Source organism: Harmonia axyridis, chromosome 1, assembly GCF_914767665.1.
Source record: "Harmonia axyridis chromosome 1, icHarAxyr1.1, whole genome shotgun sequence".
Lineage (NCBI taxonomy): Eukaryota > Metazoa > Arthropoda > Insecta > Coleoptera > Coccinellidae > Harmonia > Harmonia axyridis.
The window spans coordinates 5,288,960-5,305,102 of record NC_059501.1 but is presented as its reverse complement, the minus strand read 5'-3'; the positions used below and the strand labels follow the sequence as shown (position 1 = coordinate 5,305,102).

The window sequence follows — 16,143 nt, the reverse complement described above, 5'->3', positions numbered from 1 at the left end:
ATAAAAAAGCATGAAATTTGGATAAAAGTTTTGAATCTCTGAAAGTTTCTTAGGAATCAATGTACATATTTCGAGCTACGTAGTTAGAAGTGAAATCCGAAAAATATTCTCGAGTAACAATAAATTTGAAATCTGGTGTCTCAAACAACCTTGAAAACCTACTTTATAGTTTTCTAGTGAAAATGTTTGGCGACCATAGCTTCATAGAAATAAAACAGTGACAAATAAAGCCTCAAATCTGAATTACTTTCAAATTAAATCTGATTAATTCTAATTGTTGTGAAAACCCAGAAGGAGAACAAATTCGAAAATAATTTATGTTAACAGTACACCTTGAAGCCAAAAAATCGTCTCATGAATTTTTGAGAAATCATCCTGTATAGATAATATTAGCAATGACGTCTATCAGCACTATCCAAAAATTTATCCGTGTAAACTTGACTCTTTCGGAAATTTTTTGAATTACCTAAGAAAGGCAGGGACGGATTGAAACATATTTGTTCAGTATGGCCAATTAAGATGTGTTTCGAAATAAATATGAAACTAGAAGAATGATGATAGCATAGTTGAGCACAATTTCCATATGAACATTTCATAAATCATTAAATATAAATAATATAATATGATGTAACTGTATATCTAAATCCGAACTATAAGATTTATCTGGTGTTATTATTTCCAAATCAACAAAAAGTTTCAATACATTTTATAAGTACCTTAAATTTCAATGTGTATAACACAGATCTATCTTTGAAAAATTTGGGTTAGATATTTCCATTGTTTTATTTATATGTATTTAATTCGATCCTTTTTGAAGGAATCAATGCCTTTTTCGAATACTTATCAAGTTTAGACTTCAGTCGCTCTATCAGACCAAAACTTTCGCAATAATTTACTGGAAAAAAGACAAATTTGAAAATTTCTTCCTTATAATGGAGGTCCAGGTCCTCAATTTCTAATGATTTAAAATCAGGAGCGTATTTTTCAGGTCAAAATAAGACTTTTTTTTCATAAATATATTAAATTTTTTAATTTTTGTTTTCATAAATCTTTCAGTTTTTGAGATTTTAGGTTCAAATTTTAAATATTCACTCTGTTGTCTGTAGTACGGCAACGAAGCCTTTGCGGGCCCAAGTGTATGAAAAAAGTCTCATTTTGACCTGGAATATACAACTCTGAAAATTTGATAATGAATTCTGAATCAATCTGTATAATTTCCAATTTCCGGAGAAACATTTTGAGAATTGATTACGTTTACATTGACTCTTATAAATCCAACAGCTTAGAAACACTATCGCATAAAAGAAGAAAATTTTGAATTATTCTCTAAAAGTTCACAACGAAAAAAATTTTTATGAATAATATCTGAAATCACATTTGTTTCAGTATCGATATGAAAACCATTTTATTTTCTATTTTCAATTTCAAGGTGATAGGTTCATCAGATTTGTTTTCACAGATATTAAATAAAGAGAAATTTTACATCGCTGCAATGACATTTATGACAGCTGTAACCTTTGAACTCACGCGTCAAGTGATATCTTATACCACAAACTGCACAGGCTGCTGTGTTCATTTTAGGGAACGACTGAGATGAAGATCTTGGCTGCGTTGATCCTTTTCTAACCTGTGACGTGTTATTTTGAAGTACCTGTTAGCTATTCTTATGGCGTCTTCCAAAATTTTATCACCTTCCTCCTGGAAAAGTCAGTCCTGGATTGGTCTTCTCAACAACCCTATAATGAAACCGTCATGTAGACATATTTAACTCTTTTTTGAATTTGCGATTGGCAGCTAGACTACTTACCTGAACAGTCCATTCTTTTATAGATTCTTCTGGATTTTGTATTGCACTGGAGAATTCATTTTTTGCATTAAAACCTGATTGCTGCTGTCCAAAGTGCGTATTGAAGAGTTTTAACAATTCATTATTTGACTTGTATTCTGGAGCGAATGTTGACAGCAGATTCAGGAAAATATCACTTTGCAACATCAGAGATTTTGATGACTTCAATATTTTTCAGCCGTTGTTCACGGCATAAAATTTTCTGAGATGTTGCGGGTTTTCTTCAAGCATTTTTTCAAATATTAGTTATCAACTGACAATGTCGAAACACTTAAAAACCTCGTCGTCTTTGTTACAACTTTATATTTTGCAAGAGAATATTAATCGTGAAATGATCAGATTCTCCGGAAAGACACTTCATTATCCAAATTCTAATTTTACAATGAAATCACTCCTATAACTGAAATGCATTACTCTCACATGTTCTTATCTACATAAAGTACAAAAAAAACTTCGCATTATAGACGAAGATCGAAGAAGGGCAAACAGGTTTATAAAAAACATTGTTACAGCTGTAACTCTTCAGACTCTGTAAACCAGAATTGAAATTTCAATCACAGATCATATTTTCTGATTTTATAAAAAGGGATCAGTGGCGCCGCCAGCTTTCGAAACAGGGGTGGCCAAAGGGGGTCCGATTTTTTTTTTTGGGTGTCCAAATTAAATCGAAATTATAGTTCTACTAATCTTGTTATCATTTTAGCCTTAGTATTTCAAATATAAGGGGGTGCCAGCAGAATTGCGCCCCTAGCGTCGCCACTGAAAGAGATTCAAGATCTGAAACTAAGCATGTCGTGGTTTTTGCAATGCTTTATTTTTTAATAATTTCAGTAGACAGAGACAAAATTTATTCAATTTTTTTTCTGTCTTAATCGATAAATCATATCCTCCTTAAAAAATATAAGAAAATATTTACCGACCTTGTGACATTTGTGGACCTACATTAAGGGACGTTTTTTTTAAATAGCTTCAAGATTGATTTCTGACGTTAGTATTATTTTTTTTATGAGATTCTTTAAATGATGGGTGAGATCGTAAGAACTTGGAGAACTTCAAATAATAATCCAAGACAGAAAAAGTGTTGGAATGACATGTTATTATTATAATATGGTAGATAATTTCAGCTTCCAATTCTTCAAGACTTGCTCCTTTTTCGGTAGACATCAATGACTTAACATAGCTCCATAAAAAGTAATCGAGGGGCGTTAAGTTGCACGAACAAGGGGACCAGTTAGCAGGATCACTTATGGAAATAAAGTTGTCACCAAGTTGATTTTGCAATAAATTGATGGTTGAGCGCACTGTATTTCAAGTTCATTTGACCATAAATGAGCTCCATCACTAAACACAAATGCTCATCGCCAGTTTCAAATTAGCCTAAACATCAAAACATTTTCGTTTTTCTCACTGATGTATTTTAAAAATATTCGTAAAAAATTCCTACCAAAAATCATTACAAAATGGGGCACTAATTTTCTTGAAATTTCTAAAAATAGTCGTAAGGTATTTCACTTCTACGATAGTTGGAACTATTCTAATATTCCTAATTTCTAATGACAAATCACTCGTTCTGGAAATACCACACATTGTTTTTGTCTCTCCTCAGATCACGAGAAAGTCACGTGGTGGTGTTCCTTTTTAAGTCTAATGTTTCAAAAAAATTAATGGTATTCATTCTGTATTTTTTTCAGCTTTGCTTCCCCACTCCGTCGAGAATGCATAGATTACAGGAAGTTCTCCGAAGTCATAGAAGAATCCTTCACGCAGTCCTGCCTCGAGAGGGCGCCACTCATAGTACCCCTACAGCACGTCCCAACGAAGGACTGCGAGAAGAACTTCCTCAATTTCGAGGAAAGACGTGAGGTTTCGATCGCCTTGCAGAAGCTGGCGAAGAAGCCGGACCTGCAGATGAACATCCTCTGTGTTTTCCAGGTTCGTTATCGTCGAACATTTTTTTGCATTTTTTAATCGAGAAATTGCGTCGTATCTTTGTCTCGGTGAGCTTTTGGGCATAGGACCAGAAATGATTCGAATCTTCGATTATGCAACTATACTTAGGCCCAGTTTCACCAAACAGCACTTGATCCCAGATTGATTAAACTCCGCTTGTTAATAAAGCAGGCTTAACAGTGTTTTCTGTTTCACCATGCATCAACCCGTCCGAAGATGATCGCGATTAACCAAATCGCGATTAAATAGTCAAACCATTTGGCAACGTTGTGAACAAAAAGTTATATAGTGTTCTGTATCGTATTAGCAGTGATGACCACCATTGCCGCTAGGTGTCAGGTGTCATTCATTCATAACTCATAGCATTTCAAATCATTTGTCATCTTGTAAACAAAAAACAAAGTTAATTTTTGCCGAAAATGTCGAGTGATGTGCTTCGAAATGTCGGAAACTTGCAGAAGTTAAAAAGAAATGATCCCATTTCACAAAACCACACATTCTGGAAAAAAAACTATATAAGTAATTTTATTAACTTATTTATTTTTATTAACAAGTTTAACTGCTTATTAAATAATATTTCAATCAAACATATCAATAAATTATTCTTTGCAATAAATTTCATAAAACACAAAAACAAAGTTTACGTGTATTTTAAATGGGAAATATTGAGCCTATACTTATAGTCATATTTTGATAAAATTGACCCAAAAATTAGAAATTTCCGGAAAAATAATTACATAGACAAGAGTTCCATACTGATAAACAATTATTAATCTCAACTTGAAAGGTTATAATCCTCCAAAAATGGCCGATTAGTGCTAAATCGCGATTGGTCGATTAAATGGCGCTTTGGAGTGTGGTGAAACGCTACATTACATTAATCGTGATCTAAGGCCTCACTTAAGAGCTAAGTCAAGATTAAAGCATTTGGTGAAACTGGGCCTTAGTCTTCATAGTTTCGTTGAGAATTTTTTGAAATTTATATAGATTTCTGAAGGGTGTTTTTTTTTAGAGCTATAGAACTTTAAATTGCAATAAAACAACGATGGATTATTCGATTGACACGAATTTTATTTATCCGCAAGATAATCTTGTGGCATTACATTTTAAATATGATTTCTGGCATATGACCGCCACGGCTGGCTCGGATGTAGTCCAATCTGGACGTCCAATTTTTGATGACTTTTCCAACATTTGGGGCCGTATATCGGCAATAACACGGCGAATGTTGTCTTCCAAATGGTCAAGCGTTTGTGGCTTATCCGCATAGACCAATGACTTTACATAGCCCCAAGAAAGTATTCTAGCGGTGTTAAATCACAAGATCTTGGAGGCCAATTCACAGGTCCAAAACGTGAAATTAAACGGTCACCAAACGTGTCTTTCAATAAACCGATTGTGGCACGAGCTGCGTGACATGTTGCGCCATCTTGTTGGAACCACAGCTCCTGGACATCATGGTTGTTCAATTCAGGAATTCAGGAAGAGTCAGTAATCATGGCTCTATAACGATCACCATTGACTGTAACGTTCTGGCCATCATCGTTTTTGAAGAAGTACGGACCAATGATTTCACCAGCCCATAAAGCGCACCAAACAGTCAGTTTTTCTGGATGTAACGGTGTTTCGACATACACTTGAGGATAAGCTTCACTCCAAATGCGGCAGTTTTGTTTGTTGACGTAGTCATTCAACCAGAAGTGCGCTTCATCGCTAAACAAAATAAAATGGACGTAGTGCGCGATGCGTATTCCGTAAGAACCATTATTTTCGAAATAACATTGCACTATTTGCAAGCGTTGTTGAGGCGTGAGTCTATTCATGATGAATTGCTAAACCAAACTGAGCATTAATCACTTGACAGCGTTAAATCGGTCGCCATCTTGAACAGTAATGCCAACTTAAAGTTATATACCTCGAAAAAAAACACCCGTTATTTTGATTGCTAATCAACTTATGCAAAAAAAAATTCTACCATTAGGTCGCAGTGCTAAATGGCACCTCCTTAAATCTTAATCTGAATCTATATTTTCATAGTGATCTTCTACAATGTGTCCGTGAAGTATGGAACAAATTCATTTCCAGCTAAACAGACCATTTCAAGAAATAATCCTGACACGACGATTTTTTACTTTAATTTACCTTATTTCAACATAATAATCTAATATACAGGGTGAATTACTTTCGAGTAATGACGTCACCGGCATTTTTTTTAAATGGAACACCCCCATTTTATCTCAATTTTGTCTAGCTGAGCTGATTCCAAAAATGTATCACATGTTGATTCCAATTGGTACAGGGTGGACAAAAATACAATAGTTTTGTGTGTGTTCATAAAGTAACGCGTAACATTCTTTATTAGTTAAATTAACAATATTATCAAAAATACTTATTGTCTAGAGGCAATTGGTTTGAATGTAACACCCTGTAGTTTGTTACATTTTTAGATTAATAAAAATGAGCTGTTTCCAAACATGTTTGGTACTTGTGGTCTAGCGGACAGAATATGAAAGAAATTATTTATAATTAATTTAAAAAAAACATTGTCGTCTAGTTTTTTGTGAAATGTCATTATTTGTTTATTTCCGCTAGACAATAAGTATTTTTGATAATATTGTTAACACACAAAACTATTGTATTTTTGTATACCCAGTACCAATTGGAATCAACATGTGATAAATTTTTCGAATCAGCTCAGCTAGAGTAATCAGAAAATTGAGACAAAATGGGGGTGTTCCATTAAAAAAAAATGACGGTGACGTCATTACTCGAAAGTAATTCACCCTGTATATTAGATTATTATTTTAAAATACGGTAAATTAAAATAAAAAATCGACGTGGTTCAGGCTTATTTCCTAAAATGGTATCTTTAGCTAAAAATGAATGTGTTCCATACTTTACGGACACAGTGTATTTAATTTTTTTTTTCATTTATTTGTTGAGATATTTTCGTTGGAAGAGGATCTATTATAAATCTAATGTAAAATTCCCAACGTCTTTTACCGATGATGAAGAGCGGACATCATTATAATCGTACAGGTTTCTTTCTACGTAGATTTTATGTTCGCGCCATGTTTACCCCGCAACTTTTAATAAGACATGCCAAAGTACGTCACCATCCGAAAATATTTACTTTGTCTTGGAGAGGAGACTTGTTGGTTTTGTTGATGAATTACATCGAACTTATTAACCGTTATCTCTGATTTTTCCGTTGATTGGGTCGATTTGTTCCATTATGAATTGTGGCAAAATGAATTATTAGATTGATACCGATTAAATTTATATTGACTTGTATAATTCCATAGTCGATTTATTTTTGATGTGCTAAATTGAGAAAATTGTGCATTTTCAAGATTCATGATTCATTTTGTTTAATATTAGCTGTGGTGAAAATCAATCCATTATTTTTTTTGCGATAGATGGCTTTAGTTATCTGTATCTCGCGTTTTATGAGCCGAATTGGGTACAACTAGGTGGAGTTAGAAAGATGAGATTTCGTACTACAAAAACTTTTCTGACAGTTTTGTGATTAGTTGACTCGATTTAGTTTGAGCGCGTGTCAAATATGGACACTTAAAAAGAGAAAATACGCTATATTTTAGAGTTTTTCATCGCTAAAAGCGAAAATGCACGTCTAGGGCTTCTATGAGAGAGGCATAATGATATTACATACAAAACTCTAGAGGGGGCCGATCCCCCGAAATTTGTAATGAAGGGTGTTTTTTTAGAGCTATAGAACTTTGAATTGCAATAAAACAACGATGGATTATTCGATTGACATGAATTTTATTTATCCGCAAGATAATCTTGTGGCATAACATTTTAAATATGATATCTGGCATATGACCGCCACGGCTGGCTCGGATGTAGTCCAATCTGGACGTCCAATTTTCGATGACTTTTTCCAACATTTGTGGCCGTATATCGGCAATAACACGGCGAATGTTGTCTTCCAAATGGTCAAGGGTTTGTGGCTTATCCGCATAGACCAATGACTTTACAAAGCCCCACAGAAAGTAGTCTAGCGGTGTTAAATCACAAGATCTTGGAGGCCAATTCACAGGTCCAAAACGTGAAATACAGGTAGTCACCAAACATGTCTTTCAATAAACCAATTGTGGCAAGAGCTGTGTGACATGTTGCGCCGTCTTGTTGGAACCACAGCTCCTGGACATCATGGTTGTTCAATTCAGGAATGAAAAAGTTAGTAATCATGGCTCTATACCGATCACCATTGGCTGTAACGTTCTGGCCATCATCGTTTTTGAAGAAGTACGGACCAATGATTCTACCAGCCCATAAAGCGCACCAAACAGTCAGTTTTTCTGGATGAAACGGTGTTTCGACATACACTTGAGGATTAGCTTCACTCCAAATGCGGCAGTTTTGTTAGTTGACGTAGCCATTCAACCAGAAGTGCGCTTCATCGCTAAACAAAATAAAATGGACGTAGTGTGCGATACGTATTCCGCACAGAACCATTATTTTCGAAATAAAATTGCACTATTTGCAAGCATTGTTCAGACGTGAGTCTATTCATGATGAATTGCCAAACCAAACTGAGAATAAATCACTTGACAGCTGTCAAATCGGTCACCATCTCGAACAGTAATGCCAACTTAAAGTTACATACCTCAAAAATAAACACCCGTTACAACTAACTTTCTCCTAAATAAGGGACGGTTACAAACAGGGCACCAGAGGTGGAATTTTCGAAGATTGTAAATGATAGCATCCAAGTAATCAATGCATAGATCTTCGATCTCATTACTTTGTACCTAGTACAGTATTATTACTTTTTTCAGGATTATGACAAGGCCAACTGTGGAACCGTGACTAGAGAGCAGTTCCTGAAGGCTCTACACATGCGAGGAATGGCAGATCTGGTGTCTACCAATGAGTTTGAGGTTATCTGCAAGTGCTTCGGTTTCGAGAGAGGAATGAGAGACGAAGTTGACTACAGATCCTTCATAAAAGCGTTAGATGTACTTTATGCGACCGACAAATACACTCCCATATAAAATGTTTTACTTCACAAACAATAGAGAATCCAATCATCAAATATTTGTTTTGGTAGAGCGACCATTGGCTTGAATAGAGTTCACTCATGGGGGGTTACACCAATAGACACATCCTAGATGCCAGGATCTTCTAGGAGGTATTGATTTGACCCAATTTGAAAATGCAAAATCTTTCAATTTTAATATTTTTTTTTGAATTGTTACTTACAAATTTTGATTGAAGAATCGAAATTAAAAATTATTCCTGAAACTTCAAGGATCCCAAAAATGGAATAAAAGTTTATCAAAGAGAACACCGGCAAGCCTGATGAGTGCATTTCTTCATGTTGTTTCTGATTGAACTACTTTCAATTTGTACACATCTGATTTTTGTTGATTAAGACGCCCCTGAATCTTGGTGCTCTAGGCTGCTCCAATTTGGATACCTATTTGTCAACATAAGTGTCTTACACGATACATTTCTGGATAGCTTATCGTATTTGTTGCTAAGACGGCAACGAAATTGAATTTGAAGTTATTCCATATTCAGTTCAAATAAAATTTCACCCACGATTAGTTTTTTTTTTATGAAACTACCTCAATTTAACGTTATGTACTTCGCTGAAGAGATGTAATTACATTCACTTGATTGGCTTCTTCTATTGTTGAGTGGTTGAAGGAAGTGAAAAGAGTTTCTGAAACAAACTTTTTAGTTGCCCAGATAGATGTACTATTTTCGTCGATATTGAAAAAGGTAGGATGCATTTCTGAATTGGGGAAATTTCCTTGAACTGAATTAAAAAGAACCAAGGATTCATTGGAGTGGTAAATAAAGTTTGTCATCTATTGAATCCAGAGGACTTCGAATCGTTAGTAAGAGAAGATATAGGGTTTTCCGATAGGAATAATATACTCAATATGTGAACTAGGACACATGGCCAGCAAAAAACACAGATAGATAAAGGGTGTTTTTTTAGAGTTATAGAACTTTAAATTGCAATAAAACAACGATGGATTATTCGATTGACATGAATTTTATTTATCCGCAAGATAATCTTGTGGCATTACATTTTAAATATGATTTCTGGCATATGACCGCCACGGCTGGCTCGGATGTAGTCCAATCTGGACGTCCAATTTTCGATGACTGTTTCCAACATTTGTGGCCGTATATCGGCAATAACACGGCGAATGTTGTCTTCCAAATGGTCAAGAGTTTGTGGCTTATCCGCATAGACCAATGACTTTACATAGCCCCACAGAAAGTAGTCTAGCGGTGTTGAATCACAAGATCTTGGAGGCCAATTCACAGGTCCAAAACGTGAAATTAAGCGGTCACCAAACGTGTCTTTCAATAAATCGATTGTGGCACGAGCTGTGTGACATGTTGCGCCGTCTTGTTGGAACCACAGCTCCTGAACACCATGGTTGTTCAATTCAGGAATGAAAAAGTTAGTAATCATGGCTCTATACCGATCACCATTGACTGTAACGTTCTGGCCATCATCGTTTTTGAAGAAGTACGGACCAATGATTCCACCAGCCCATAAAGCGCACCAAACAGTCAGTTTTCTGGATGTAACGGTGTTTCGACATTCACTTGGGGATTAGCTTCACTCTAAATGCGGCAGTTTTGTTTGTTGACGTATCCATTCAACCAGAAGTGCGCTTCATCGCTAAACAAAATAAAATGGACGTAGTGCGCAATATGTATTCCGCACAGAACCATTATTTTCGAAATAAAATTGCACTATTTGCAAGCGTTGTTCTGGCGTGAGTCTATTCATGATGAATTGCCAAACCAAACTGAGAATAAACCACTTGACAGCTGTTAAATCGGTCGCCATTTCGAATAGTAATGCCAACTTAAAGTTATATACCTCGAAAAAATCACCCTATATCTCGGTTGACATTAGGTTTAGGAAAAATTGTAGCGAATTCAATTCTGTTCAACTTTGAAAATGAACGTTTTGGTCGACAACTCATTAGTTCAAAAGTAAAGAGCAAAAAAAGTTCGAAAATGTTGAGGTTCTTCGGCCATCGGCCCTCCTCAAGTTAGCACAGGGTCCTCGTGTTAGATAACTTAACAGAGTAGTCTCACAACACCCCTCACAACCTGTAAAAGTTTCATTAAGACAGGAATTTTTCCAGGTAAAATGTACATATCTACTGGACTAACAGTCTTCCATTTCAAAAATTAAATTCAATCTTCAAACCTGCTGAAAAATGGAAAAACACATCTAAAAACCACACTATTTCCTCAATGAGTTCTAATATAAGTATCAAAATGTTTTGTAATTTCCCCCAATGACATTCCCATCGTAAATTAGGTAATGAAAAAATCGCAAAGTATGCTGCAATTTCACCACAGAAAGAAATAACGAAATTGGAATATCTCAGGTATTTCCTCTCATTAATCGAGCAAACATGGCATGGAATATCATGAGAACGTTTCCGAAGGATCAGTTATTTTCCTTGTTCCCCAAGGAAATAGAAATCTCCCCCCTCACAAGGAAATGTGGGGGTGGTTCTGTTCAATCTGAGCAACAATTGACAGGTTAAATCATAGGAATGACATGTTTGTGGTCTTATTCCCTGGAAAAAGGGCAAACAAGTAGGCATTTATTGTTTGGAACGGCGATAAAATCACGTGTTGAGGCCAATTTTTACGAATTGGTTATCATTCCGGTTGATATTGACTTTGACCTTGAGTTTCTGGCAAATTGCGAGTAGTTTCCATTGAACAAGGGTCGGAACTTTTTGTAGGCTTGGCCAACAGACGTTTTTCGATTTATCAACTGTTAGTTTTTGGGAGCAGATTACAAAATGGTCTTCAGATTTTGTCGAACAGATATAAAGGGTGTTTTTTTAGAACTTTAAATTGCAATAAAACAACGAAGGCTTATTCAATTGACATGAATTTTATTTATCCGCAAGATAATCTTGTGGCACTATATTTTAAATATGATTTCTGGCATATGACCGCCACGGCTGGCTCGGATGTAGTCCAATCTGGACGTCCAATTTTCGATGACTTTTTCCAACATTTGTGGCCGTATATCGGCAATAACACGGCGAATGTTGTCTTCCAAATGGTCAAGGGTTTGTGGCTTATCTGCATAGACCAATGACTTCACATAGCCCCACAGAAAGTAGTCTAGCGGTGTTAAATCACAAGATCTTGGAGGCCAATTCACAGGTCCAAAACGTGAAATTAAACGGTCACCAAACGTGTCTTTCAATAAATCGATTGTGACACGAGCTGTGTGACATGTTGCGCCGTCTTGTTGGAACCACAGCTCCTGGAAATCATGGTTGTTCAATCCAGGAATGAAAAAGTAAGTAATCATGGCTTTATACCGATCACCATTGACTGTAACGTTCTGGCCATCATCGTTTTTGAAGAAGTACGGACCAATGATTCCACCAGTCCATAAAGCGCACCAAACAGTCAGTTTTTCTGGATGTAACGGTGTTTCGACATACACTTGAGGATTTGCTTCACTCCAAATGCGGCCGTTTTGTTTGTAGACGTAGCCATTCAACCAGAAGTGCGCTTCATCACTAAACAAAATAAAATGGACGTAGTGCGCGATACGAATTCCGCACAGAACCATTATTTTCGAAATAAAATTGCACTATTTGCAAGCGTTGTTCAGGCGTGAGTCTATTCATGATGAATTGCCAAACCAAACTGAGAATAAATCAAAGGACAGATGTTGAATCGGTTGCCATCTTGAACAGTAATGTCAACTTAAAGTTATATACCTCGAAAAAAACACCCGTTACATTAGTAATTCGAATATAACATAATAAAAAACATCGGGGTTTAAGTTCAGTGTTTCAATAAAAAGGTTTCCTATGAATAATTATAGGGTCCAATCATACCTCCAGCCCTTCACATAGGCTTTTCAACAATCATTCTTGGATTTTTCGAGACCCAAATGCTACAATTCTGCTTGTTAACGTAATCTTCGATGAGGAAGTGGGCATTATCTATCATTGAAGATGACATTTCTATGAAAATCCGGATAATTTTGATGCATTTCAAGGATACTATAAGCGAAGGCATGACGTTCCTTGTCGAGGGCGTAGGAATGGGAGGCTGAAATCGAAAAAAAAATTTTTTTGACGACAACGTTTACTCATATATGTAATGTAAGAGATAGAGGTTTGATAACGAAGTTTGAAATTGGAAAATAATAACTTTTTTTTTCATTATCCATTCGATTGTTCTTACCTTATATTTATACAGGGTGTTCCTAAATTGGAGGTACGAAAGAAAATGAGAGATTCCTTCGGTAATTTTGAGAATAACAAGTTTTATAAATATGGGTTCGCAAACGCTTTGTTTTCTAGATACAGGGTGTCCTAATTTTTTGTGACTCTTATACCCACTAGTTTATCGAATCTTTATTGATCTTCGCTACAGATTGATTGGTAAATAAGAACCAAAACTTATAATTAATTCATTTATCACAGCTTGTTGACTGGATTTTCATACTAATTTGGATTTTCCTGAGCACTACTCAGAGCTGTTTAAATTTTTTTCCTCAAAATGGGTAGCAAATACGACAAAACTACAAGCAACCAATAAGTGTAGTACCTACTGGACCAGAGTTTCTTTTGAATTCTTCTAAACTACCAATGGTTCAATAAAAAAAATTCTGGAAGAAAGAAGAAATATTTGTATTGAATTTTAGTTTTATTGCGTTGTTGAAGCGGATATCATTCCATTTTTAGTGATAGCGTAGTTTTTTATTTGTCCAATGTCAAAAGATAACAGCTGACCAAATAGCGAGCTATTCAAAATGAAACCTCTTCTTGAAAAACCTTTTAATAATAATAATAATAACATATATTCATCATCAAAGTTTACATATACATTGAATTTTGTATGAGTATATTGCATAGCATACCTTTTCTCTGTGCATATTTTCTTCTTCTTCTATTTTACACGTCGGTCTTGTCACGCGTGAACGCTACAGATTATAATCATCGCTGTTTTCTTTCCAAATCTGCCTGGATGCTTATTGGGGTCCATGATAATGGCAATAAATTCATGGAAGTGGCAATAAAATACTTTTGTGTCCATATAGGCTTGGTTCAAGTGAAATTTTAAATGAACTCGGGGAGAATTTATTGCCTCGATCGAACGTGGCTGTTTACAATTCAATCTGCAAGAAGATGGTAATCCCCGCTGACGACCACGTGTGGGAATTGGAAGACTATTACATCAATTTTTTTTTTGTTTCGCGAAATTTTTTTAGTTGTCTTTCTTGTGAACCAAAATATAATTCGGTGAAGATAATAAATTAATTTTTTCTGTGACGGGAAAAAAATTTGACATTTTACCTCTGTTGACAGGTAACAAAATATGACTTTTCACGAAATTACTTTTTTCCCCGGGAAAAAAGTGAGTACTTTTTTCCCGGATATATATTTATCTACATATAGATAAAGGAATAATAATAATTCGATCACACTATTGATGGCTTTTGTTGTTGTGCCAATTCCGAAAAATAAGCCAATAACACTATCTCCGAGAAAGAACTGCATGTCTTTTTCATTTTCCATTCCATAAATCTTGAATACGCGGTTTCGTAAATTTTCCGCGATTTAGCTGGCAATAATTTTCGTGACGCTACTTGCGCTGCTTCTATCAACTCCAGTGGAGTTAGAGAAAACTCGGAATCAGACATTTTTCAACTTTATATTATTCAACAAAATAACCACTAAACAATTATTACTGAGTTCGTAATTTTTGAAATAAATCACAAAATTAAATTGACAGATATTTGATTACTTTGAAGTTTCCCTTAGCAACGCAGGTCTATTTGCAGCTTACTAGTTTAAAAATTCAAAATTCATATCGATAACACTCTGACTTTAATATATTGTAATAATATGTTCTTTCACTATTAAATTGTCGTTTTTCCTGTCACAGAAAAAAATAGTGTATTATACACGGGAAAAATATTAGATTTTAGCTCTCGGTTTTTTGTCTCCCTCCGCTTCGCGTCGGGAGACAACATAACCTCGAGCTAAAATCTAATACTTTTTTCCCTTGTATAATAAATAACTATTTTTTTAAGTCAATCTACTAAAGGGTTTTCATTTTGATGTTACAAAAAAACGAGTATATTTTAGGAGAAATCGATGGATGTTCATTTTATTATAAAGAGGAATGTATGTCACTAACGATGGAGGACAATATCAGCCAAACGTCCACCACGACTATGGTAGCAACTCCATATCCTTCTTCTGAAAATTTCCATGACCAATTTGTACAGGTTGGGCAAATAAGCGAGGTAAGCGGCTATATCTCAGGATCCACTCATCGTAGAGACTTGCGGTAAAAATTTTAACACTAAAGTGTACAAGAAAACACACTGGAAATTGTTTTGAAGTTCATACATCTACCGCTAGGGGGCGTAATAGCTACCGTCGAGTAGAAAAATGAATTTTACTCGAAAATGTTTCATATGAAGCTGAAGAAAAAATATAATCACTGTAATCTTTGGAGAATTCTCTATCTTTTTGAATTGTCACTTTCGATTTTACGACATCAAATAAATGTAGATGAAAGGGAGAAATCTGACTGATTGAAATGCCTGTAATTTCAGTTTGGCTCAACATTTTTGAGCAAATTAGATCTCGTCTGAAAGATAATATCTTGTTGAATGAGGACAAAATATACTCATGATAAATTTGTTTTTGCTGCTTTCGTCAGGGGGCGCTAAGTCAGAAGTTCATTGTTTTGTTCATTTTACTTCAAAATTTCAAATGTAATGATAGGATTTTCTTAACAGAAATAGAAATTCCATCAAATTTACATGAAAAAACCTGAAATTCACAAAGCGATAGTTTCAGGCGTTCTGAAGTTATGGCCGAAAGAAGATGTTCTTCAACTGATGCACTGCGAAAAACCAAATTGTATCTTTAAGTTCTGACAGAAACAGAAATCCCATCAAATTTGTATGAAAAAACCAAAAGGTCGCTAAGCGATAGCTTCAGGCGTTCTGGAGTTATGATGGCACAAACTATCTCACATTTTGCTTGAATGCATAGGTCTTACATAATTTGGCGCCGATATACAGGGTGGACCATTACTGTTATTTGGACCAAAATATGGTGATAGATCGGAATTATAGAGTAATAAACATAGATAGAGGGAGTATACGCAATTTTTACATGTCCCCAACATGGTTGGATTACGTTGTCGGATTGTGATATATTTACAAATACATAATTTTACTTTATCATTATGAATGTATATTATATTGAATGAAATAAGTTTATTTGGGCGATTCCCGATGAATTATGCAAATTTAAATATTAGGAATC

General features: G+C 35.2%; 1 protein-coding gene across 1 annotated transcript in view; it reads left to right on the top strand.

The window, feature by feature from the left end:
* The window catches only part of LOC123671052, a 55,961-nt gene extending 47,098 nt beyond the window's left edge, over window positions 1-8,863 (top strand). The window contains exons 11-12 of the mRNA XM_045604700.1: window positions 3,538-3,778; window positions 8,602-8,863. Coding sequence (XP_045460656.1) covers window positions 3,538-3,778; window positions 8,602-8,817 — 457 coding nt within the window. The 3' untranslated portion in view covers window positions 8,818-8,863. The remainder of the gene's footprint in view (window positions 1-3,537; window positions 3,779-8,601) is intronic.
* Window positions 8,864-16,143: the final 7,280 nt, after the last annotated feature.